Source organism: Lissotriton vulgaris, chromosome 4_1 (assembly GCF_964263255.1).
Source record: "Lissotriton vulgaris chromosome 4_1, aLisVul1.2, whole genome shotgun sequence".
Taxonomy (NCBI): domain Eukaryota; kingdom Metazoa; phylum Chordata; class Amphibia; order Caudata; family Salamandridae; genus Lissotriton; species Lissotriton vulgaris.
The window spans coordinates 1,475,307,792-1,475,335,602 of record NC_141691.1 but is presented as its reverse complement, the minus strand read 5'-3'; the positions used below and the strand labels follow the sequence as shown (position 1 = coordinate 1,475,335,602).

At 49.3% G+C, this 27,811-nt stretch overlaps 1 protein-coding gene across 1 annotated transcript in view; it reads left to right on the top strand.

The window, feature by feature from the left end:
- The window catches only part of PRKDC (protein kinase, DNA-activated, catalytic subunit), a 2,818,033-nt gene that overhangs the window by 914,855 nt on the left and 1,875,367 nt on the right, over positions 1–27,811 (top strand). Inside the window, exon 39 of the mRNA XM_086965729.1 lies at positions 210–377. Coding sequence (XP_086821855.1) covers positions 210–377 — 168 coding nt within the window. The remainder of the gene's footprint in view (positions 1–209; positions 378–27,811) is intronic.

Below are 27,811 nucleotides of genomic sequence, written 5' to 3'. Positions count from 1 at the left end.
GTGAGAGTAGTTACTACTTAAAATGTATTAATGCTCCTTTGGCTAATCAAGCAATGATCTGTGGTTGCACTCACAAACGTTTTAAACAGTACTCTTTGTGTGTTTGACTTAGGAGACCACACAGGACGAAGATTAAAAGTATGTCATTGTGTGTTTTTGTTATTTTCTTAAGATGCATATTGATTTCCAATTTTTCCTCCCCTCTTTAGAGCCAAGCGGTGATCATTCTGCCATTTTTCACCAACCTTACTGGAAGCAAACAGAATGAATTGAAAGAGTCTCTCGACCAGCTTGTGGCTTATAATTTTCCTATGAAGTCTGATGAGTTTGCGAAAGGAACGCTAAAATACAATAACTATGTGGACTGTGTTAAAAAGGTCAGTATTGAAAACTTTGCGTAGATGATATAGATGATTTTACTAATATGTCTGCATTATGCCAGTGTTTTCAACGGTTTAATTGCAGTTCTTTATAAGCATTATATCCTCAAATTATTCTTGAAGGTGGATTTCTTAAACCCCGCCATAGAAAAACCTCTCTCCTCACATTGTCCTTAATGGGTCTTCCAAGTGACTGTGGGACTTGAGGTTCTTTTTTACAGTAAGCGCTACAGATGAGATAAATATCTGGAAGCGGTCTAGTATTTGGAAGCTGTCATAGTATTTCTCCAGAAGGGCTCATACCCAGACAAGGATGACATTGGAAATAAAACCATATATTTCTTAAACGTATCCTGTTTCAGCCTTTAGTATTATAGGCAGAGGCAATACACTTGTTCTTATGAAATGTTTGGGCAGTCCAGGAATGTACCACCCCAAACTACAGTAAAGTTAAAGAATGTAATATTCAAACCAAATTTGTAACTAATATGCACAAATAGCCTCAAATCGTTGCCAAAAAGAAAAATAACAGGGTAAGTGGGTAAAACCTACTGACTGGAAACATAAAAATATTATCCAGTCATCTGCAGAACTTCAGGCTCTTGATTTGCTCTCGGCAGCCAAATAGTGCAAAGCAGCAGCATAGGGGTAAATAAGGGAGTCAGCCAAGCCTTGGTTTCCGTACTTCAGTCATAACAGGCTCCTTGAAAAAGGGAACAGGGAAGCTCAGTTTATTAATGTATGATCTGCTTTCCTGGTTACACCCACTTTTTGATGGTGCTATTCTGTTTTACTGACTAGTTGGACTGGTATCCTGCTAATCAGGACCCCAGTCACTGTGCTCCCTCCATAAATTTGACTATGGTAAGTAATTTGGTAACTTCCCATTGGGCTACTGGTTTGCCCTTCTAAGTCACTAGTATATTGTACTAAGCTACCCAGGACATAGGTACACCACAGGTCTCCCATGGGCTGCAGCATGTATTATGCCAACCATGAGAGACCACTCAAACTGTGACTACAGGCCTGTCATTGCAGCCTGTGTGAACTGGTGCTAACACCACTCACAATGGATATGTTTCATTATATCTGAGTGTTACAAAAAGTGTTACAAAAAAGACCGGGCTGTTCCTGGGGAGGGGGACCGTGTGAGTAGGTCGCAGGTGTGTGGAGTAGAGGTGAAAACTCAGTGGAAACCTACCAATGGGTATCCATTTTGTTGGATAGAATGGCCTCACACACCTTTGCAGGTGTCATGCTTCATCATTGGCAATGCTCTTCTCTTCCCGACCGGTCCCAGCGGAGAGGGGTAGACACACAGGCACCGGCACGGGAGGATGGAACCTTAGCTACAGAGGCTCCTCTCCTGATGTACGACTCGCTGGGTACTTATGTTACTTATAAATCTTGAAATTAACAAGGGGGGGGAGGTAGAGTACAGAGGTAGGATTCTTACTCCACAAACGTAGATGCATAAACAAGAGGAATCCTACTGATCGTGACTTGGAGGGGTGTTGCCCAACAGGGTGTGGGAACACTCAGTGTTTTTTAAAATACGGCTCACACATCAAAAGGCCCCTTGGTGTCATGCTTCATCATAGGGGTCTTTGCACCCCTCTAACGGGATGTGGTGTGCTGCGACCTACGACTACGCGGGAGCACTGATAGTAATGACTATGTGTGGTGCGTGTGGTGTAAGTGAAAGGGATATTTTAAGTGTGTGGTGGGATTTAGTGAAGAGTTAAAAAGTACCTGGCTCGTGGGTGTATTGGAAAAAAAAATTTATTCACAACCCTGGGCTGGTACTACTAAAAGAAGTGAAGTGCGAGGTTGTCTGTCGTGTTTATGGACAGTGCCTCAGGTGTGCGTCGACATGTTTCGGAGCATGTGCTCCTTCTTCAGGACGGGGGCACAACTTCCCCACCTTACTCACGTTTCTCTAAATAATTTTATTTGTTAATAACAAAAAGTGAAACTTATTTTTAAGTGTATTTCAAAATATATAGGCTATAGTGTGCCTACAGCGTTTTTTTTGGCTCAGGATACATGCATTTGCATGACTTGAAAAAAGGGGGAAAAAAATGGAGATGGTTACCCTAATTATAGGGTGGCTCAAACAGGTGCAGTCACCTGGAACAGACCATTTGCCGAAATTGGCCCTGTGGAAGAAGATAACAGACAAGACATACAACATAGAAAACACACATATTGTTTGTAAAAGAGGTATTGGTCATACTCATTGGAAATAGCTTGCTTGCTTCATGAGCACTCTAGAACGTCTGGGGGTTGATTGCTATTTTGGGCAATCTAGATGGATAAATAGATTCGGTTTCAAAACACAGTTTTCACTTACTTTCTCAGAAGTAATGCATCTCTTTAGTCACTCTATACTCACAAACTCGGGACGAGTTGTCCTCAGTACTGCCCCACACGCTGCTCCGCTGGAATGGTTGTGGGAGTCTTTCGTGTGGTATTTATACCCTGTCATCCTCATTAGTGTGATCGTTAAGGATTTCTAACGGATATGGTGAGATGCCCAAATAAGGGTGATCCGCCTTGTTTGCAGTAGGTGTTAAATTGATTGTAACCCCATATAAGGTAGATCCGGTATTCTGTTTGGATCCAGTGGTGCGGTGTGCTCTACTGGCATGCGTTTTGGCTGCGCGCATGCTCAGTTGAGTCCGTGGTACCGCGCATGTGTTGTGTAGGTAGATCCGGTATTCTGTTTGGATCCCGTGGTGCGTGTGCTCTGCCGGCATGCGTTTTGACTGTGCGCACCTACTGCAAACAAGGCGATGGATTCTTTACAAGATTCTTTACAAGAGATGGATTCTTTACAAGAGATGGATTCTTTAGGAGCGGGAGACAAAGGCTTTTTACCAGTCCATAGGGAAACATCCCTATAGACTCGTCAGGACCAGGGCTATTGTATCCACCATATCCTGAGTCACCTTAGGCGGGCAAGGATTGGAGTCAACTCCGGATTTAGTGCACCTTATTAGATCTGTCACTAGATTGACTGATAGAAAGGGAAAACTGCTTAGTCCACCATTATCCAGTATCCTAGCAGAAATGTCAGTGCTGGGATTAGACAGAGGGGGAAACATGATCTAAACAAATTCTCAGTAAACTGCTTCTACTTTATCTATGAAGATGATAGCCAATTTATCAAAACTGAAAACAAGGAGACTCACACTTGGGATTAGGAAGGTTGGGGTTAAATAATCTCCAATAATCAGAGAGTGAGTGTTGAGAAGTGGTACTTTTGAAGGCTTTATGAGCGTTATGGGGAGCAAATCTATCATTAGTTTCTGTCAAGGACTGGGTCTAGGAGCTGATTAGTCACGTCTCAACAGTAAGTGATCAGTAGCGTATTCAGAAATAGCGTGAGAATTTTTGCTGAAACCTTGGGTATGGATTGGTTGGACCATAAACGTTCATCATGAGTGGTGTCATCAAACGTAAGTGTAACAAAGACCCAGGGTCCCTCTGAATCATGGGTGCTGGGAAATTAATGAGATGTTTAAGTGTTTGTGATAAATTATAGTCACTGTGTTGGACCTGACCCTCTCTGCAGGCCTCGCCTCAAGCATTTTCCCTTTTACCCTCCACTTTTTGCTGAATTTGTTTTTGTTGGCCTTAGGACTCTGTGCACTTTACCACTGCTAACCACTGCTTAAGTGTTTGTGCTCACTCCCCTAAAACATGGTTACATTGATTTATACCCAATTTGCTAATTTAATTTACTTATGCCTTCCTTGTATTGTATACCATATACCCAGTGCCTATAAATTACCAGTGGGCCTCCAGCATTTAATGTGCCACCCACTTAAGTGGCACCTTAAAACAGGTCCCACCCAGGCCTGCCACTGCAGCCTGAATGCAGTTTTGAACTGCCATGCCAACTTGGCAAGAAATCCCCTTGCCAAACCTTTGACTCCCCTTTTATTACTAATGTCACCACTAAGGCAGGCCCTAGGTAGCCCATAGATCAGATTGATTTTTAGATTTATAAAGCGCAACGAATGCCCGAAGGAGTCTTGGCAGGAGTCTTGGCGCTGAGGACTGAGAGGGTAGTGCCAAATGGGGTGACAGGGAAGAATTAGAGGTCTGCTAGGAACTGCCAAGTTCTTAGTGATTTCATAAATGAAGTGAGATTTGGGCTGTTTTTAATTGTTAATGGTAGGAGATTCCAAAGTTTTGCCGATCTTAGCAAAAAGCTCCTTCCTGCCGTGCCTGCTTGAACCTAGGGACTTGCAGCAGATTTAATCGAGCAGATCTAAGGTTCCTAGACGGCACATAGTGTTTTAACCTTGAAGTCAGGTAAGAGGTGCCCCTTCCTTGGAGCGCCTTAACCTCTTAAGCGCTGCTGACGGCCAACGGTCATCACGAGCGCTACCTCCCCAGTGCTGCGCACGACCATTGGACGTCCATTCAGCACTAGTTCCAATGGACAGCGCAGCACTGGGGAGGGATATTTGCGAAGCAGCTAAGGTGTTAAACGTGATGCAAAGTGACTTTAAAATGATTCTTTTCCGAACCGGCAGCCAGTGGAGAGCTATTAGTCGCTGAGATACTGATTCGTGTTTGGGAATGTCCAAGATCACTCATTGTGTTTGGATCCCTAATTAAAGTGCGTTCCCATAGTTTAGCCTGGAAATGGCGAGGGCAGTCACCAAGGTTTTCAAGGCCTCAGGGGGAATAAAGGTACAGATCTTTCTAATCAATTTTAAGATGGCCCAGAAACTGGCCGTGAGGCAGTTGATCTGGCTGTCGAAAGTTAGCAGACAATCAAAATTCACCCCTAGATTTTTAACCTTGGATACCGGTGTAGGGCCTTCGCCCAGTTCGATGGGCCACCATTTTGGAGACCAGACCAGTGGATTGGCACCCAACAACAGAACTTAGGTTCTGCCGCCGTTTAGTTTTAAGCAATTAGATTGCATCCAGTTGTTTGACATGGGACATGCGGATGTTAAAACGGTCGGCACCTCATCCTCATTGTTGGTTATTGAAACGACCACTTGTGTGTCAGGGTGCTATGTGGTTAAAAGGTTAGGCATGTACTTTTAAATTTTACATGTCATGGTAGTGAAAAACTCCTAAATTAGTTTTCACTACTTCTGATAGGATAACATTGGGGATTCCGTATTCCACTTAATAAGTTGTCATTTCCAATTGGGAGCAGGTAGCAATTTCATGTTTGGTGTCTTTGGAATTGTAATGAAAAACCCTATTTAATGGTAAAGTTGTGTTTTTGATTACAATTTTGAAAACACCACTTCTAGAAAAATGCTATTTTTCTGGCCGTAGCCCTTTTGTGCCTGTAGCCTGTTTTGGGTCACATGACTGGGTGTAACTGACAGACTTGGTGAATTCATCTCAGACAGTTGCACAATTGAGGAATAAGCTGTGCCTCAATGGGCCATCTGCTGGCAGGATGAGGGGGGCTGAGCTGAGCACACCCTCACTTTACAACTGAATAGAGAGTGCCCTCCTTTCACAAAAAAGGCCTGAGACCAATCCATTGTCGCTGCAGCCAACTTGGAGACGGGCAGGGGAGTCAGGAAATTCCATGCACTTCAAAGCTACTGTCTAGAAGCTACTCCGGCCTTCTAGAAGGAGGGCACCAGAGTATAAAAAGCGCACCTCTGACACCAACTCTTCAGCACACTTCTGGATTGGTGGATACTCTTCCAGAAGAATTACTGCTGTGCTGCTGAAAGGACTGCCACTTTGCTGGTCTGCTGACCTGCTGCTGCCTTTCTGAATTGCTGCCTTGTTGAATTGCTGCCTTATTGCCTTTTTGCCTAGTGAAGAAGGTCCGGACGTGCAACTTGAACCCAGGACTACCAGAGTGACTCAAAAGGGCTAGTTTGCTGGCCTCCTGATCTGAGCATCTGGGACACAAAAGTCTCCCTTTACCTTGGACCCACACTGAACCTGGCCTGAGTGAGTCCTGACCCTCCAAGTGGTACCCCTCAAGTGCGGACCCCTTAGATGTGGTTCTGAAGGCGACCAAATAGCCAAAACTCAAAAGTAGGAACTTAAACACGCTTTTGGCTAAAGCTGCTCTGAGAACCACGAAGAGGCTGGGACCAACCTTCTCGGCTATCCGACTGAAGTGTATCGCTGGTCGGAATGACTTTGGGGCTTCTCCCACTATGTTTCTCTCTGCCGCAGCAAATCCTTTTCATCGGTTCTTCGCCAAAGTGATATCGGGCCTCGTGAAACTGTCTTCAGCTATAGCTGTCTGCCTCGTTCCACTGGATATTTTTTACTTCCATTTCAGAGACTAAGTCTAATGTAGAAATCTTCAGTGCGGCTTTGATCAAAGGCAATCTGATGATGACGCTTCCTCCCCAGACACATCCTGCAGCCTTTCACCACTTTCTCAGAAATGTTTTTAAGTCCGAGGGTCAGTAGTGAACGGGCCCAATCCACTCCTTGTATCGAACCGCTCCCTTTTGCTGTCGGACATATTTTTTGTTTTATACCAGGTCTTTCGTGACTAAATCTCCATGGTTTGCACTTATATCTTCTAGGCGCTAGTTTTTACTAAACACTTTAAACAAATTAATAACTCCTGTTTACTGATTGGATTGTTGTTGTTTTGGTGTCAGTTTATTAAAATGTACTCATCATCTAAATTGGTTTGGGTGTTTTCTTGTATTGTGTTTTCACGTTATCACTGTTTGTGTACTTTACACATTGCCTCTAAGTTGAGCGTGACTGATTTTTGTGCCAAGCTACCCAGGGTTAAGCACAGATTAATTTAGTGATTTTTTGAGGTTCACCCTGCAAAGGATTGTGGCTGTTGCATGACTAGGGCTCACACCCCAGTCAACCAACTACCCAATTTCTCACACACATTGTTCATACTGGATATTGAGAGAGAGAAGAACATTTCTCCTACCCCTTGTTTTTTTTTGGGCTCGGCCTACAACCCACGAAGTGGGTGTGGCTTAAGAGTCCTTTTCTGAGGACTTCGAAAATCTAACCTACGAATTCCAGAGAAGCGTGTGATTTTTGCTCATTATTTATGGCAGCTGCATGGCAATTGGCCCTCGAGTGGGTGTGTTTTTACAAGCCAGCGCCCAATAGGCCATAGGTTGTAGAGTTGCTCCGCTTCCTGCATATTCCGTGCGGACACGAGCACCAGAAGGGCATATATCCTCAATTACCAGCTGTCAGGGGCCGCGTTAATTGAAGACAGATGCTGGGCGCACGTTTCTTTTTTTTGTAATCCATTTCACGGAGACAAGATACGCTGGCGTCATTGCCTGCGGGAGGATGTGCCCCTACCCATCTGCTTTCATGGCTCTGGAATGCGGTGATGATGTAGCGGCAGCCCCTGACCCTTCCCCCCTCCTCCTCCCGCTGTTCCCTTCCTTCTTCCACATCCTTCTTGCACAGATCCATGCTCTGCTGTCTCCCGCTGACGTGTCTGCCGCTAGGCGCGCATGCGCGTCTCCCGGCTCCATCCACACATACACACTCCAGCCGGCACTGCTGGCAACATGGCTGCAGCCGGGTGCCTCCTCTGCCTCCTGGCCGCCCTGCTCTGCAGCTAGCCCAGCCCGGGCAAGAAGAAGGACTCCGTGGACCGGAGGTTCTCGGACCTGAAGCGCTGCGTGGACGCGGAGTGCAGCAGTAAGTGCCTTCCCCCTGAGAGATGAGTGAGAGAGTGCTGGGGGGGCAGCAGGAACCACTGAGCATCACTCGCCTCTGTTGGGCTTGGTCGGTCGGTTTGTGCCAAAGCTTAAACTTCCTCCCTAGAACGGATTTGTATGGAAAATAAAAACAATTGAGCTGTTTGGATTTCCTACAACTGTTAAATGCGTCGCAAACACACCGGTGCCACAACTGCCAACTATGTATATAAGTGCTGAAAACGTGTTGCTGAGCTGGGCGATGTGCGAAAGGAAGGCTCGTGGCAGAGAACACCCGTCCGTGCACTTTCTCGAGCGGTGCCCCTCTTGCCCCAGCCTGGTCGGGTGGCATTCCTCCTCGTTATCAGATCAGGAGTTTGCACGCGAGTGGTTCACGACGCGACGGTACTGCACTGCACTGCACTGCCTTTGTTTACTATAGACCCATCATCGGCGCAGCACGAGAAGGGCAGAAACCTGCTGTGAGCGTGGATTATTTGGGGGCAGTGCCGCCTTCCCCAAAACAGTCCCGAGGTTTCTATTTTATTCGACCTCCCGCCCGGGAATATTTTGCTAAAAGTTAATAATCCACCTGATATTTTTTGAAAAAAAAATGATTAAAATGATGGAATTGCGCTTTGCCGGTGAAGTGCGGCCTTGAGAGGAACGTGGAAGACAAAGTAATACGGTGATACATAAACACACTGACCTCGAGGCGGGGATAGCACACTCCACCGGAACACACACTATTTATCAAGTGCTTACTGCTTAGTACTTTCTTGCAGGGAGTCTCTGACTGTTTATATTGTCATTCAGGCATGGACAGTGACCGCTACACCAGGAGGCCTGTTGTGTGTCTGTGTGTGATGTCTTTTTAGGGGAGGCGCGACCCAAAACACTCTTAATTTGGCTTTTCAGTAGTCCGAGTAGGAGGAACCGTGAATGGACGTGCATGCGTTTGTTGACATGTGGGAAGCATCCACCCCATAGACCATCACCCTTAGGCTGGGTGTAATACTGTCATCGTGTAAAGGAAACATAGCAACCTTTCAGATTACCATATGTTAACATTCTCTGGTGTGGTTTCTTCTTGAAGCAAGCGCTGGTTGCATGATCATGGCTATGTGTCGATTAGTGTGCAGGGGGTCAGTGGTCGAATCCTACACATAGGTTCGGGTATGTGCATGTGTATATTGTGAGTGCAGATTCAGAGTGCAGATTCAGAGTGCTAGTGAGTGCTGCAGAGTGAGTGCAGAGTGCAGAATCATGCTGAGTGAGTGCTGCAGAGTGAGTGCAGAGTGAGTGAGTGCTGCAGAATTTGAGTGAGTGCTGCAGAATTTGAGTGAGTGCTGGAGAGTTTGTGTGAGTGCTGGAGAGTTTGTGTGAGTGCTGGAGAGTTTGTGTGAGTGCTGGAGAGTTTGTGTGAGTGCTGGAGAGTTTGTGTGAGTGCTGGAGAGTTTGTGTGAGTGCTGGAGAGTTTGTGTGAGTGCTGCAGAGTTTGAGTGAGTGCGTGACTGAGTGCAGAGTGTGACTGAGTGCAGAGTGTGACTGAGTGCAGAGTGTGACTGAGTGCAGAGTGTGACTGAGTGCAGAGTGTGACTGAGTGCAGAGTGTGACTGCGAAGGATAAGACCACACACATAAGACCACACACATAAGACCACACCACTCTCACCACTACACACACCACCACCACCACTACACACACGACACCACCACCACACGACACCACCACCACAAGACACCACCACCACACACTCACCACCACACACTCATCACCACCAGCCGTCACTGCACACTTTCACTGGGCACAAACACCACCATCCGTCAGTGCACGCTTTCACTGGGCACAAACACCATCAGCTGTCAGTGCAGGTACACCACACCAGACATCAGTGCATGCTTTCACCAGGCACACACACCTCCATCCGTCTGTGCACACTTTTACCAGGCACACACACCACCAGCCATCAGTGCACGCTTCCACCAAGCACACACACCTCCAACCGGCAGTGCACGCTTCCACCAAGCACATACATCACCAGCCATCAGTGCACAATTTCTACAGGCACACACCACCAGCCATCAGTGCGCAAATCAATTGTTAACGCATCCACAATTAACTATTGTAGCAATCGCAGTATGGTGCACTTTACTTTTAAACATATTCATCTGAAGCGCAGCATGCCACCAACAATTCCAATCCAACCCACATAATTCCACTACACACCACATGCATACACTCCATAACACATGGCTAAAAGACATTGCCATTTACAATGCCATTAGCTCTAACTCAAAGAAATCTGAGACATATTGCATTTCTAATGCTTGTTTTACTTTAATACCTCTGTTTCAGAGATATGTATTTTTTGTAGTAAACCCATTTCACATTTCAATGTACCTAAATGTTTACAGCACAGAAAAGGTGGCAGGTTCTATTGCTGCACTAACAGACAGTTGTTACAACCGTTCTTTGGTTCACGCTAATTTTTCCACTCTTGCCCACCTCCTAAGACCAGCCACCAATGTTTGTCTTAACATATAAACGTATTTAATACAACTATGGACAGGCAAAGCGTATCAGTACATATTTATAGCTGTCCGCATACAACTTCCGTAAAGAAAATCGAAGAAGAAGGGCTCCAACATAGGAGACAGTACACTGTGCCTTAATCGACATTGTATAGCGACTCAGCTATTTTCGAAGTTTTTCCCTCATCCTCAGAAACAAGGAATTTGACAACACAGAAAGGATCAAGGGACGATGCCAAATCGCTTAATGAAAGTGTGATCCCAGGAAGTGGAAAATATTCGCTAGTGTTTGGGACTGCATTAACGGAGACACCCAGAATTGGAGCCATTGTAGTACCAAGATACGAAACTAAGCCCTGAAGAAGCCTGTGTTGGGAGAAACGCGTAGGCTGTGGATTTTGGCTGTGGATTTTGTGAAACACAATTCAACCACTTGAAAATCACGTCACCGTTTGGAAAACTATTACTCCTGTCATCTATGTTTGTTTATATGTATGGCATTTAAAGCTATAAATATGTACTGATACGCTTTGCCTCTCCATAGTTGTGTTAAATGTACCTAAATGTGATAAGACACGGAGCTTAATCAGGTTTTTAAACCCCTTAACATTCCACCTAACCATTCTAAGATTCATAGTAACTATTAAAACGTAATGACTATTTGAGCGAAGGAGCATCTCCCCAAAAACCCCAGAGCTAAAAAATAAAACGGTAATGAAGTCAATTTATTACAGATTTATTTTTTAGCAACCAGTCCTGAACTAAGTGTCAGGACAGGGCGGTGCCGGCTCTGCTGAGTGGCAGCAGCAGGGAGCTGTGCACTTTAAAATGTGCATTTCTCTATGGGCGGCTGTCTTGAGCTGGCCAGCCAGACATGCGCATTTCAAAGTTCTCTAACTTAGCTGTCTTAGACAGCTGGGTTAGAGACTGCTCAGGCCTCCAGTGCTCTTAGGAGCGCTGGAAGAACCCGCTCCATCCCGTCCTGGCACTGCTTTCATGCTGTGAAAGCAGCACCAGGATTGGTTAGTGCCGTTTCCTTCATCGGAGCTTCCTGTGAAGACACTGAGGAAGGAGGACTTCACGCTGCAAATCACCAAGGCAAGTCTAGTTTACATATTTTTTCTGCGCCCCACCCTCAGGACCAGCAATTGCCACTGTAAAATTCATGTAACATGACTAAAAAGAAATAAGCGACAGGGAAGGCTAGAGACTAGGAGGAGTGCATGAAGGTTTTAGAGGAAAGGACAGAAAAAGAGCAGTGGAATCAGCCACCTACATATTAATGAAGAACTGTATGGCACCACAACAACAAAGTTCCTCGTTTTCAGGCAAAGCAAAAATGTGAAAGGGAATACCCCGAAGGGAGAAAGACAGTGGAACACCTAAGGGAGATGGACTGGTTATGGCATCCCAACTATAGAACAAGGAGAAAAGAATAACTCATGAAGTGATGGCACTGAGAAAATTAAGTAAGTGCGTGAACAGAGAAAGATAGATCATGCTCAATAAACAATTGGGTCAGAAGGAACCACACAATGACAGAAGACTAAAGACTTATCAGTGGTCTGATGTTTCGCTGACCCTTGGGGGGGGGGGGGGAACGTTTCGGTACTTACAGTATCTACATTCTGCCATAAACATGTATAACTTTTGTTAGGCTCTGCCCACTTGGTACTGCAAAAAATCTATAAAACGTGTTGTTAAAAAAAAGGACTTACCATTGAAAACAAAGGGGAAGACCATTGTGGCGTTGCACAACATTAGAAAAAAGGGGATAGATTGGAGAACAGGAAAAGAGATCTACACACAGTATACATGTGTAAGAAGAGGGGAGAAGTAGAAAACCAAGATCGATTAATGGAAAGCAAATTACGTTGCACTCCTAAAGATAAGAAATATATAATTTAACAATTAGCAGACTTGACACCCCACTTCAGAAAGCTTGGTGGTCTAGGCCTCCACATCCTACTTAAATCCTGGCGCATTTCCAACCGTCCCGCCGGATCTGGACTACAAGAGGTTGGACAACTTGGGTAGGAAGAAAACGTTTCCTGGAGGAGGCCCGGGCCGTCCTCTCCCAGGCTGTTGCTGATGGGAGGTATGCAGCTAAGTTCACCATTAGTTGCGGGCTAGACACCACAGACTCACTAGGCAGAGTGGTTTCATCAAATGTGACCCTGCAATGCCACTCTTGGTTCAGAACTACTGGGTTTTCTGGGGCTGTCCAGCCCTCCCTCATGAACATGCCCCTTGCTGGCTCCCATCTCTTCGGAGACCAGGTGGATTCAAGGCTGGAGCCCATTAAGGATAGCAGGGCTACTGTCGGGTCCATGGGCCTTTCTATGGCCCCTTGTCACCCTCAATTCACCTTTCACTTCTTTTGTGGCCACAAAAGAGGCGTACAGCTGAGTCCTTACCATCCCAACCACCGTAGCACACAATGTTCCCAGGCTCTGCATTCCTGCAGACACGGTTCCTACTGGCCCCTTGGGTTCAGATCGGCAGTGGTTGGGGTCAGTCCACCAACCCTCCCTCCCCCAGCACCCCTCAAAATCCTCCTAGTCTGCCCATTTACCATCATAGACACCCAGTGGGTGGCAGGATTCACCATCTCCTGCTATTCCCCCCCCCCCCCCCCCCTCCACCCCCTTCAAGACTATCCCTCTTTCCATGCCACCTACTTAAACAGGCTGATGGAGGGCCACCTATCTCTTCTCCGCCAGGAAGTGACAGCTCTTTTGGTCAAAGGAGCCATAAAGAGAGAGTGCCAATGGCAGAAGTAGGTCGTGGGTGCGAATTCAGCTACTTTCTGGTGCCCAATTAAGGATGGAGGCCTTCGTCCTATCTTCAACTTACGCTTTCTCAATTTCTTCCTCAAGAAGAAGGTCCCATCTGCCCTGGAGACTGGATGGTGGCGTTGGACTTGCAGGACGTATACTTCAACATTCCAGTCCTGCCTGCCCGCAGGCGTTACCTGCAGTTCACAGTGTGCTGTGAGCATTTTCAGTTTGCTGTGCTTCCTTTGGCCTCACCAGTGCCCATGGTTGGTCACCAGTGCCCCTTTGGGTGGTTGCAGCTCATCTGTGAAGATCAGTAGCGCCAGTCTTCCCCTATCTCGATGACTGTCTGCTAAAGGTGAGCTTGCCCCAGGCTGTCGTCTCCCACCTCCAGACTACGGCGGACGTCCTGCATTCACTGGGGTTCACTATCAATGTGCCAAAGTCATACGGGACTCCCTCTCAGATTCTCTCTTTCAGTGGAGCTTTTCTGGGCATGGTGCTGGTTCGGGCCTTTCCTCCCGAACGGCAAGTCCAGGATATTCAGGCATACCAATGTTTAAGAATTATTCCTGGATTTCAGTGAGACGGACCCTGAGGCTGCTGGGCCTCCTGCATCCGCCTTGTGACACATGCCTGTTGGCATATAAGGACTCTGCAGTGGGACCTGAAGTTCCAGTGGGCGCAGCATCAGGAGAATCTTTCCGACATGAACCAGATCTCAGAGGGAAATGCAAAGGACCGGCCATGGTGGCTTACCGATCGCGATAGGGTCAGTGGCAGGCGGCTCTCTCTTCCCCAACCTGACCTGACAGTAGTGACAGATGCGTCACTACTGGGATGCGGTGGCCATTTGGGAGAAGTGGAGATCAGAGGACTCTGATCTCCTGTGGAATCCGAACTCCACATCAACCTTTTGGAGCTCCGAGCAATTCGATTGGCAGGAAAGACTAGTACAAGTGTTTACGGACAACACCACCTCCATGTGGACTGCAACAAGGAGGGCGTGGTAGGGTTGTGGTCTTTTTGTCAAGAGTTCCTGCGTCTCTGGACATGACTGGAACAGCAGGACATATCCATGATGGTTCGATATCTAGCGGGCTCTCTGAATGCCAGAGTGGACTAATTCAGCCTCTGATGCCATGGGGCTCATGAATATTTTCTCCATCTGCAAGATCTCTTACAGCAGTGAGGAGAGCCTTGGTTACGTCTGTTCGTCACTGCAGAGAACTTGCAATGTCAGCAGGTCTGTGTGCTGGAGTTTCCAAGGCGGCTGTCGCTCGGAGACGCTTTTCATCTTGAGTGTAGCTCAGGCCTCCTGTACACCTTTCCACCCACACCGCTCCTGCCCAGAGTTCTCAAAAAGATCCAGAACGAACTGGACCAAGTCACCCTTGTGGCCTTGTACTGGGCACGGAGCGTCTGATATCTGCTCAGGGCACTGTTAAGGGAATACTTTCTGCAATCTCTGCTTTTCTTCGATTGCCTGATCTACTTTCCCTTTTACAGTCCTCTATTGTACATAGGTTTTTGAAGGGTTTGCAATATATATTCCTCCCGCTACTTTCATTTTGCCTTATTGTGGTGCCTTAATCTAGTTCTGACGATCCTGGTGTATGCTCTATTTGAGTTCTTGCATAACAGTCCTCGCAACCGCTTTACCATCAAGACGGGCATTCTGGTGGCAAAACATCTGCCGGAGGGTCAGTGAGCTTCAGGCCTTGTCATCCAAGCCTCCTTATCTTAATATCTACACAGACAAACGGGTGCTTCGAACAAGATCTTCCTTTTTTCCGAAAATGATCACTCCATTTCATATAGGCCAAATCATTACCCTTCCTACTTTTTACGCTTTGCCGCATCCCTCTAAGGAAGAGGATCAACTCCATCAACTTTGGCGGGCTTCTCAGGGCGCGCTGGTTGCAGTGGCTCCTGCTCCCGCGTTCAAGGGCAGAGAAGCGAGCCCCGCCCACTGTTCTCTGTCAGCGGGCGAGGGCAGCTCTTGATTAGTATTTAAAGGAGGGGTCCGCGCTGGCAATGTGCTTCGCGTTCTAGCACGGATCCCAAAGGGCCTCCCACCGTTTTTCTGACTTATCTGAATGCTGAATCATACTCCCTCCGTACTAGGGAAATGAGGTTTGGGGTTTTTCACTAATTGCAGGAGTAACGGATAAATTATTATTTTTTAATAAGGGTCCTGTATACTCTATGGTGTTTTCTAACCTAGGTTTGTATAAGGACTTCCGCAGTCCTTCTACATATTGAACATTGACCTTCCTTTTAGACAGTGGGAGTATTCTATCGCCCATGGGTGACATTTCCTCACACTTAATTAGCATTTTTTATTTAAGGTATCTCAGAAATAGGGGGGTAACATACAGCCAGTTCTTTTTACCTATGATTAGTACTTACCTTGAGCTTTCTCCTTCAGGGTTCTAGAAGACCACCCCCACAGAAGATCCAGTGGCCGCCTACCCTTTCTTTCTTCCCTTGTTTGGTTTCCCTCCTTCCCCACCTTCCCTCTTTTGCTTTGACTAAGTTGGGTGAAGGTGGTAGGTGAGGGAAGCTGGGATCTAGCATCACTTCCATCCATTTCGTCCCTGCAGTAAATCCAGGTGAGCCTTTACAGACTGGACCCAAAAAGAGCGTTGTCGTTCTACATTGGCTGCACACAAGAGTTCATGGTAGACAACCAAATATTTTTGGGGTATATCTGAGCGAAGTCGGGTCGGGCTGTGCAGAAGCGGACTATCTCCAGATGGATCCTGCTCTGCTTTAAAATGTGCTGTGCATTGGATAAAAAGAAACCCCGAGGATTTGCATGGTCATATCAGCGGAACTAAGGCTGCAAGCACTGCCAAAGCTAGCGGAGTACCAGTCCTTAACGTGTGCCAGGCAGCAACATTGGCTTCCCTGCACACGTTTACTAAGCCACTACTGCCTGGATAGTCAGGCCCCTAGGGATGGTCGCTTTGCCCATTTGTTCCTGCAGGACTTCCTCTTGTGAAATTGGTCCTCAGACCCACCTCCGGGGAGGTATATCTATTCTAAGGTAAGAAGCCTGTGGCTAGAAGTGCCTAGGTGGCATCTATATAGGCACCTCGAACATCACTTCAGCGTGGAGCCGAACGACCCCTCCTACTAGCGCGCAGGGGTAGTGCTCATGAAACATTTCAGGGTGCAGTCTGACACCTGGGGATAATTCTAAGGTAAGGAATCTGTGGCTAGATGGTCTCTAACAGACCAGGCATTACCAAAAGTAAGTAATATGTTGTTTAGAGCCATTATTTAGCCAATATGGATAAGATAACCATGAAAGGTTATGTTCTTCCTTAGAAAACCTTACATCAGGCTGCAAGCCTGAATTATCACTTGCACCAAAAACAAAAGTCTGCCTACTGCTTCCTTGTACTGACTCCCTCTAGGCATTATGCAACACCCCAAGCATGTCCTCCAGAGGGAGCTTCCCCACTTGTCTTGTTTTTTAATAAAAGTATACTTTTGTCAGTGAACAGGGGAGGGCTCATACTTCCATGGTTTCTCAAGGCTGCACCAACATGACTTTTTGCACATTAGTACTGCCCACATGAGCATAAAATTTGATGATATAGTCATATATTATCAAAATCACATATGACAATCAGACATTGGTTCCTGACATGTATAGTTTCTGACTCGGAAATTCTGTAATTTAACAGTCTTACTACACTATCAGCTAACTAGGAACCAGAGAGTTACCGGAGACTGTATCATAGTCTTAAAAAGAGGAACAGTGTCCACATCATGGACCACAGGTGTAAAACATTCTGTTTGTGTCAAGTGAACTAAGTTTTCATAACTAGTTGATTTGCAATTCCTATGAATATATAATATCAGTAAAGCACTCAGAATGGATATCTTATAACAGTAATATATTTATGTTTAAAGTGTCTTACCATACTTGTTTTCTTTATTAAATGTTAACATCTTGAATATTGTATACTGTACTGTCTCTAAGGAAGTATCAGTTCAGGAAGGATAAAATGAGATACAATTTTCCACCGCTTGTAAGATTCCCAGAAAGTCTTAAAGTCTTCAACTCTACAGACCGCAGTTACCTTTAGCTCCCTGTCTATTTGTGGTATTGATCGGGCAGATTTGCCACATGTCTAATAGCTTAGTTGTCATGCCCATATAAGAATATGTATTTGAAAGAACATTCAGCATGCTATTTTAAGCCAGTATGTGTGTATACCTGTAGCCAGTGGCATAAGGCAAAATTATGAGTTCCCCGAGTCTGTAATATCTCACAAATATTTATTGGCCTATCATTGAATTGAGGTCCTGAGTTACCCCCTGACGTGTAGCTGTTCCAGCCTCTACATTCCAATGTAAGCATTTGTCCTTTCTTATGGTCACTAAAAGTAGAATAATAAATTAGTCTCTGACTTTAACACCTTGGCTGCTAGGCGTTTTCCCCCTCCTGTGCTGGGAATTGCCATTTTAGTGGCACCATGACGAGCTGAGCTCGTCATCAGCACACGACACCCGTGGGTGATGACGAGCTGAGCTCGTCATCAGCATCGAAAGGGTTAACAGGGTTAAAGAATCTTAAGTCTGTGAATGTCTTTAAGCAAAGTTGATGCCGCCTATGTAGGAAGCTGCCCCTGGATATACTACACTTAAATGAGGTATAGTGTGCACAGTCCAGTGGAACCCCAACGGTAGGCAGAGGTAAAAGTAGATAGCACTTTACTCTCTCTCATTTATGGAAGTGTGGGTGAGCAGTAAGGCTTTATCAGAGGGTAGTGTTAAGCATTTGTTGTACATACTCTGGCATTAAATTATGTCACACACTAAAAGACTGAACTCCGACCAATTTGTTTGTATCCAAAATATTAAGTTATTTTATTTCTTAGAACGAAGCCGAGCCTGGTGCAGGTAAGTGAAATAAATGCTTTGCAAAATCCTATGCAATGTTTTACAGTTGAATGCAGGTTCAAATTCAGTTCATTTAATTGACAAATGTTTTAAAATTACTTTTCAGTTACTTTACAGATTACTTTGTACGTTTTTAGATTACTTTTTAATTAACTTTTTGTACTCGGTGTAATATGCTTAGATATCATACCGGGACATTTCCTAGAGAAAAGGTAAGTACATCAGTTTTTGTACATTTAAAGTTTTTCACTGTTTCATACAAACTAACTCCAAAATTAGAACAATTTAATTTTCAAGGAAAAACAGTCAATGTATTCCTATGGAGAGAAATGAACTTAAGGTTTGCAGGTAAGTAATAGTTTGTGGGAGTTGGTATTCTGGGGTTAGAACCAGGGTACTGCCAGGGTCAAGGATGCACTCTTAAAACACCCTATGAGGCACTAGTGCAGCCGGGTGCAGGGTGCTGAGGCCCAATGTTATCCAATGGAGAATTGGGGCCTCCGGTTGGTGGCTGCTCACAAGCAGGCCACAAGGTGTGGGAGCAAAGCTCCTGGTGTTAGGCTCAGGGATAAGGGGGATCCGAGTTAGCACCCAAAGTACACCCGCTGCGGCGCAGAGGTGGCTGGGTGCAGGGTGCTGTTTTGGCGTTGAGTGCCCTGTAGTTTTCAAAGGAGATTCACCAGTTTCAACAAAGACTGCAGGCTCGGGAACGAAGATCTTCTGGCGTTGACCACCAGGTGGAGAGCTAAGTTGGAATGCCTGGTGATGAGGGACACCGTTGGTTGGGCCGCCCAAAGCCGTGTGTCGTCTGGCGCAGGGGTGTCTTTAAGAGTCGTTTTTTAGGGCTCGCCTGCTGATGCGCTTCTGCGCATCGCTGGCGAAGCTCTATTACGGCTTATCCAGTGTTGATCCACCACTGGCGATTTCTTCAAGTGCATGTGCTTTTTAGGTCATTGCGCAAGCGCAAGCCCTAAAAAGCGCGTGCACAATGCCACCAACCCCCTGCCTGCCTGCCTCGCATTACCAGATCAAAGGCAGCCCAGCCCCCCTCCCACAAGCTTCTCAGCGTGTGCTCTGCCTCAGGCCTGCATTTCTCCTCCCCTCGGGCAAACAGATAGCCGCAATAACACCCTCCTTGCTCAGCTTTTTTTTCTCAATTTCTCCCCGTCTACACTTCCCATTAGGAGCCCTTCCTCCCCCCAGATAATCTATCTCCATAAGAGATAAGCAGCTCTTCCACCATCTCAAACCCGTATTAGTGCTCCTCACTATGCATGTTTTTACTTAAAAAATCAGCACAATGCAGCAGTGTGACATCAAGCCAGGTTCATCGACATCACTGCAAAAGTAAAGTTTTTATTCCCCATTTCCTCTTCAAGAAAGTGACTGTGCATCAGCCTCTACGGATCAGAAAGCGGAGCCCCTCCACTGACCGGGCTGCGAGTCAAATGGCCATGTTTCACAAATTATGGTTTTCGTGGTCTTATTCTGGAGTAGCCCTGTTGGCAAGAGAGGAAAGAGCAAGGCTCTGACAGTCAGTCCTCCTCTGCTTCATAGTATGCCGCGCCACTATAGTAAGTTGAACAAGGGATATTATTTGACAGAAAGAGGCAACCTGCATCTATTCACGGAAATACATTGAGCAGTCTACATTTTTATTTTTTAAAGCTACATACAATGCACCATAACTATTCTAGGTCTACAAATGGAAATACATAACAAGCAATATTTTTATTTATTTTTTAAGAGGTGCATACTTGAAAAAATGATTACAAAAATTAAACATCAACTAGTAATTAAAAAACCTAGCAATTAAGATATGCCACGTCAAATAATAACTTTTGTCGCCAATTAATTATCAGTGTCTGGAATGGATATGGTCACACCCTCACTCACCCTCAACCCCTCACCCTCACTCACCCTCAACCCCTCACCCACACCCTCACTCACCCTCAACACCTCACCCTCAACCCCTCCCTCACGCTCACCCACCCTCACCCTCACTCACCCTCAACACCTCACCCTCACTCACCCTCAACCCCTCACCCTCACTCACCCTCAACCCCTCACCCTCACTCACCCTCAACCCCTCACCCTCACTCACCCTCAACTCCTCGCCCTCAACACCTCACTCACCCTCACGCTCACCCTCACGCTCACCCACCCTCACCCTCAACACCTCACCCTCACTCACCCTCAACCCCTCACCCTCACTCACCCTCAACCCCTCACCCTCAACCCCTCACTCACCCTCACTCTCACTCATCCTCTATCACCCTCAACCCCTCACCCTCAACCTCTCACCCTCACTCACCCTCAACCCCTCACCCTCACTCACCCTCAACCCCTCACCCTCACTCACCCTCAGCCCCTCACCCTCAACCCCTCACCCTCACTCACCCTCACCCTCACCCTCACTCACCCTCAACCCCTCACCCTCACTCACCCTCACTCACCCTCACCCACCCTCACTCACCCTCAACACCTCACCCTCACCCTCACTCACCCTCACTCACCCTCAACACCTCACCCTCACTCACCCTCAACCCCTCACCCTCACCCACCCTCACTCGCCCTCACTCACCCTCAACCCCTCACCCTCAACCCCCCACCCACACCCTCACTCACCCTCAACACCTCACCCTCAACCCCTCCCTCACGCTCACCCACCCTCACCCTCACTCACCCTCAACACCTCACCCTCACTCACCCTCAACCCCTCACCCTCACTCACCCTCAACCCCTCACCCTCACTCACCCTCAACCCCTCACCCTCACTCACCCTCAACTCCTCACCCTCAACACCTCACTCACCCTCACGCTCACCCTCACGCTCACCCACCCTCACCCTCAACACCTCACCCTCACTCAACCTCAACCCCTCACCCTCACTCACCCTCAACCCCTCACCCTCACTCACCCTCAACCCCTCACCCTCAACCCCTCACTCACCCTCACTCTCACTCATCCTCTATCACCCTCAACCCCTCACCCTCACTCACCCTCAAACTCTCACCCTCACTCACCCTCAACCCCTCACCCTCACTCACCCTCACTCACCCTCACTCACCCTCAACCCCTCACCCTCACTTACCCTCAGCCCCTCAACCCCTCACCCTCACCCTCACCCTCACCCTCAACCCCTCACCCTCACTCACCCTCACCCACCCTCACTCACCCTCAACACCTCACCCTCACTCACCCTCACTCACCCTCACTCACCCTCACTCACCCTCACTCACCCTCAACACCTCACCCTCACTCACCCTCAACCCCTCACCCTCACCCACCCTCACTCACCCTCACTCACCCTCACTCACCCTCAACCCCTCACCCCCTCACCCTCACTCACCCTCACTCACCCTCACTCACCCTCAAACCCTCACCCTGACTCACCCTCAACACCTCACCCTCACTCACCCTCAAACTCAACATACATACATACATACATACCCTCACTCACCCTCACTCACCCTCAACCACTCACCCTCACTCACCCTCAACCCCTCACCCTCACTCACCCTCACTCACCCTCACTCACCCTCACTCACCCTCAACACCTCACCCTCACCCTCACTCACCCTCACCCTCACTCACCCGCACTCACCCTTACTCACCCTCACCCTCACTCACCCTCACCCTCACTCACCCTCAACCACTCACCCTCACTCACCCTCACTCACCCTCACTCACCCTCACCCTCACTCACCCTCACTCACCCTCACTCACCCTCAACCCCTCACCCTCACTCACCCTCAACCCCTCACCCTCAACCCCTCACTCACCCTCACTCTCACTCATCCTCACTCACCCTCAACCCCTCACCCTCACTCACCCTCACCCACCCTCAACCCCTCACCCTAACTCACCCTCACCCTCACTCACCCTCAACCCCTCACCCTCACTCACCCTCACTCACCCTCAACCCCTCACCCTCACTCACCCTCAACCCCTCACCCTCACCCTCACTCACCCTCACTCACACTCACCCTCACTCACCCTCACTCACCCTCACCCTCACCCTCACCCACGCCTGCCTGCCTCGCATTACCAGATCAAAGGCAGCCCAGCCCCCCTCCCACAAGCTTCTCAGCGTGTGCTCTGCCTCAGGCCTGCATTTCTCCTCCCCTCGGGCAAACAGATAGCCGCAATAACACCCTCCCTGCTCAGCTTTTTTTTCTCAATTTCTCCCCGTCTACACTTCCCATTAGGAGCCCTTCCTCCCCCCAGATAATCTATCTCCATAAGAGATAAGCAGCTCTTCCACCATCTCAAACCCGTATTAGTGCTCCTCACTATGCATGTTTTTACTTAAAAAATCAGCACAATGCAGCAGTGTGACATCAAGCCAGGTTCATCGACATCACTGCAAAAGTAAAGTTTTTATTCCCCATTTCCTCTTTAAGAAAGTGACTGCGCATCAGCCTCTACGGATCAGAAAGCGGAGCCCCTCCACTGACCGGGCTGCGAGTCAAATGGCCATGTTTCACAAATTATGGTTTTCGTGGTCTTATTCTGGAGTAGCCCTGTTGGCAAGAGAGGAAAGAGCAAGGCTCTGACAGTCAGTCCTCCTCTGCTTCATAGTATGCCGCGCCACTATAGTAAGTTGAACAAGGGATATTATTTGACAGAAAGAGGCAACCTGCATCTATTCACGGAAATACATTGAGCAGTCTACATTTTTATTTTTTAAAGCTACATACAATGCACGATAACTATTCTAGGTCTACAAATGGAAATACATAACAAGCAATATTTTTATTTATTTTTTAAGAGGTGCATACTTAAAAAAATGATTACAAAAATTAAACATCAACTAGTAATTAAAAAACCTAGCAATTAAGATATGCCACGTCAAATAATAACTTTTGTCGCCAATTAATTATCAGTGTCTGGAATGGATATGGTCACACCCTCACTCACCCTCAACCCCTCACCCTCACTCACCCTCAACCCCTCACCCACACCCTCACTCACCCTCAACACCTCACCCTCAACCCCTCCCTCACGCTCACCCACCCTCACCCTCACTCACCCTCAACACCTCACCCTCACTCACCCTCAACCCCTCACCCTCACTCACCCTCAACCCCTCACCCTCACCCTCACTCACCCTCAACCCCTCACCCTCACTCACCCTCAACTCCTCACCCTCAACACCTCACTCACCCTCACGCTCACCCTCACGCTCACCCACCCTCACCCTCAACCCCTCACCCTCACTCACCCTCAACCCCTCACCCTCACTCACCCTCAACCCCTCACCCTCACCCCCTCACTCACCCTCACTCTCACTCATCCTCTATCACCCTCAACCCCTCACCCTCAACCCCTCACCCTCACTCACCCTCAACCCCTCACCCTCACTCACCCTCAACCCCTCACCCTCACTCACCCTCAGCCCCTCAACCCCTCACCCTCACTCACCCTCACCCTCACTCACCCTCAACCCCTCACCCTCACTCACCCTCACTCACCCTCACCCACCCTCACTCACCCTCAACACCTCACCCTCACTCACCCTCACTCACCCTCAACACCTCACCCTCACTCACCCTCAACCCCTCACCCTCACCCACCCTCACTCACCCTCACTCACCCTCAACCCCTCACCCTCAACCCCCCACCCACACCCTCACTCACCCTCAACACCTCACCCTCAACCCCTCCCTCACGCTCACCCACCCTCACCCTCACTCACCCTCAACACCTCACCCTCACTCACCCTCAACCCCTCACCCTCACTCACCCTCAACCCCTCACCCTCACCCACCCTCAACCCCTCACCCTCACTCACCCTCAACTCCTCACCCTCAACACCTCACTCACCCTCACGCTCACGCTCACCCACCCTCACCCTCAACACCTCACCCTCACTCACCCTCAACCCCTCACCCTCACTCACCCTCAACCCCTCACACTCAACCCCTCACTCACCCTCACTCTCACTCATCCTCTATCACCCTCAACCCCTCACCCTCACTCACCCTCAGCCCCTCACCCTCAACCCCTCACCCTCACTCACCCTCACTCTCACTCACCCTCACTCACCCTCAGCCCCTCACCCTCACCCTCACTCACCCTCACCCTCACCCTCACTCACCCTCAACCCCTCACCCTCACTCACCCTCACTCACCCTCAACACCTCACCCTCACCCTCACTCACCCTCACTCACCCTCAACACCTCACCCTCACTCACCCTCAACCCCTCACCCTCACCCACCCTCACTCACCCTCACCCTCAACCCCTCACCCCCTCACCCTCACTCACCCTCACTCACCCTCACTCACCCTCAACCCCTCACCCTCACTCACCCTCAAACCCTCACCCTCACTCACCCTCAACACCTCACCCTCACTCACCCTCAAACTCAACATACATACATACATACATACCCTCACTCACCCTCAACCACTCACCCTCACTCACCCTCAACCCCTCACCCTCACTCACCCTCACTCACCCTCAACACCTCACCCTCACCCTCACTCACCCTCACCCTCACTCACCCGCACTCACCCTCACTCACCCTCACCCTCACTCACCCTCACCCTCACTCACCCTCAACCACTCACCCTCACTCACCCTCACCCTCACTCACCCTCACTCACCCTCACCCTCACTCACCCTCACCCTCACTCACCCTCAACCCCTCACCCTCACTCACCCTCAACCCCTCACCCTCACTCTCACTCATCCTCACTCACCCTCAACCCCTCACCCTCACTCACCCTCACCCACCCTCAACCCCTCACCCTCACCCTCACTCACCCTCAACCCCTCACCCTCACTCACCCTCACTCACCCTCACTCACCCTCACTCACCCTCAACCCCTCACCCTCACTCACCCTCAACTCCTCACCCTCACTCACCCTCACTCACACTCACCCTCACCCTCACTCACCCTCACTCACCCTCACTCACCCTCACCCTCACTCACCCTCACTCACCCTCAACCTCACTCACCCTCAACCACCCTCAACCCCTCATCCTCACCCTCACTCACCCTCAACCCCCCACCCTCACTCACCCTCAACCCCTCACCCTCACCCTCACCCAACCTCAACCCCTCACCCTCAATACCTCACCCTCACTCACCCTCACCCTCACCCAACCTCAACCCCTCACCCTCAATACCTCACCCTCACTCACCCTCACCCTCACTCACCCTCAACCCCTCACCCTCACTCACCCTCAACCCCTCACCCACACCATCACTCACCCTCACTCACCCTCACTCACCCTCAACCCCTCACCCTCACACGCCCTCACTCACCCTCACTCACCCTCACCCTCACTCACCCTCACCCTCACTCACCCTCACTCACCCTCAACCTCACTCACCCTCACCCACCCTCAACCCCTCATCCTCACTCACCCTCACCCTCACTCACCCTCAACCCCTCACCCTCACTCACCCTCAACCCCTCACCCTCACCCTCACTCACCCTCACCCTCACTCACCCTCAATCTCTCACCCTCAATCTCTCACCCTCAATCCCTCACCCTCACCCTCACTCACCCTCACCCTCACTCACCCTCAACCCCTCACCCTCACTCACCCTCAACCCCCTCACCCTCACTCACCCTCAACCCCTCACCCACACCATCACTCGCCCTCACTCACCCTCACTCGCCCTCACTCACCCTCACTCGCCCTCACTCACCCTCACTCACCCTCAACACCTCACCCTCACTCACCCTCAATGCCTCACCCTCGCTCACCCTCAACACCTCACCCTCAACCCCTCACTCACCCTCACTCTAACTCACCCTCACTCACCCTCAACACCTCACCCTCACTCACCCTCACCCACCCTCAACCCCTCACCCTAACTCACCCTCACCCTCACTCACCCTCAACCCCTCACCCACCCTCAACCCCTCACCCTCACTCACCCTCAACCCCTCATCCTCACCCTCACTCATCCTCACTCACACTCACCCTCACTCACCCTCACTCACCCTCTCCCTCACTCACCCTCAACCTCACTCACCCTCAACCTCACTCACCCTCACCCACCCTCAACCCCTCATCCTCACTCACCCTCACTCACCCTCACTCACCCTCAACCCCTCACCCTCACTCACCCTCAACCCCTCACCCTCACTCACCCTCAACCCCTCATCCTCACCCTCACTCACCCTCACTCACATTCACCCTCACCCTCACTCACCCTCACTCACCCTCACCCTCACTCACCCTCACTCACCCTCACTCACCCTCACCCTCACTCACCCTCTCTCACATTCACCCTCACCCTCACTCACCCTCCCTCACTCACCCTCACTCACCCTCACCCTCACCTTCACTCACCCTCACTCACCCTCACTCACCCTCACCCACCCTCAACCCCTCATCCTCACTCACCCTCAACCCCTCATCCTCACTCACCCTCAACCCCTCACCCTCACTCACCCTCAACACCTCACCCTCACTCACCCTCAACCCCTCACCCTCAATCCCTCACCCTCAATCACCCTCACTCACCCTCAACCCCTCACCCTCACTCACCCTCAACCCCTCACCCTCACTCACCCTCACTCACCCTCACTCACCCTCACTCACCCTCCCTCACTCACCCTCACTCACCCTCACTCACCCTCACCCTCTCACCCTCAACACCTCACCCTCACTCACCCTCAACCCCTCACCCTCACTCACCCTCACTCACCCTCAACCCCTCAGCCTCACCCTCACCCTCACCCTCACTCACCCTCAACACCTCACCCTCACTCACCCTCACTCACTCTCAACCCCTCACCCTCACTCACCCTCACCACCTCACCCTCACTCACCCTCAACCCCTCACCCTCAACACCTCACCCTCACTCACCCTCAACCCCTCACCCTCAACCCCTCACTCACCCTCACTCTCACCCTCACTCACCCTCAACACCTCACCCTCACTCACCCTCACTCACTCTCAACCCCTCACCCTCACTCACCCTCAACACCTCACCCTCACTCACCCTCAACCCCTCACCCTCACTCACCCTCAACACCTCACCCTCACTCACCCTCAACCCCTCACCCTCAACCCCTCACTCACCCTCACTCAACCTCAACCCCTCAGCCTCACCCTCACCCTCACCCACCCTCAACACCTCACCTCACCCTCACTCACCCTCACTCACTCTCAACCCCTCACCCACCCTCACCCTCCCTCACCCTCAACACCTCACCCTCACTCACCCTCAACCCCTCACCCTCCCTCACCCTCAACCCCTCACCCTCCCTCACCCTCAACCCCTCACCCTCGACCCCTCCCCCTTAACCCCTCACCCTCACTCAGCCTCACTCACCCTCAACACCTCACCCTCACTCACCCTCAACACCTCACCCTCACTCACCCTCAACACCTCACCCTCAACCCCTCACCCTCACTCACCCTCACAACACATAATGTGTTACAATAGGTGTCACATTTGCAAAAGATAAAACTATTGGCATTGTAAATAACAAAGCTATTAATTCGCTATTTTCAAAACAAGCACATAAATAAATGTGTCCTTTACAATACCAATAGCTCAAACTTTCCTA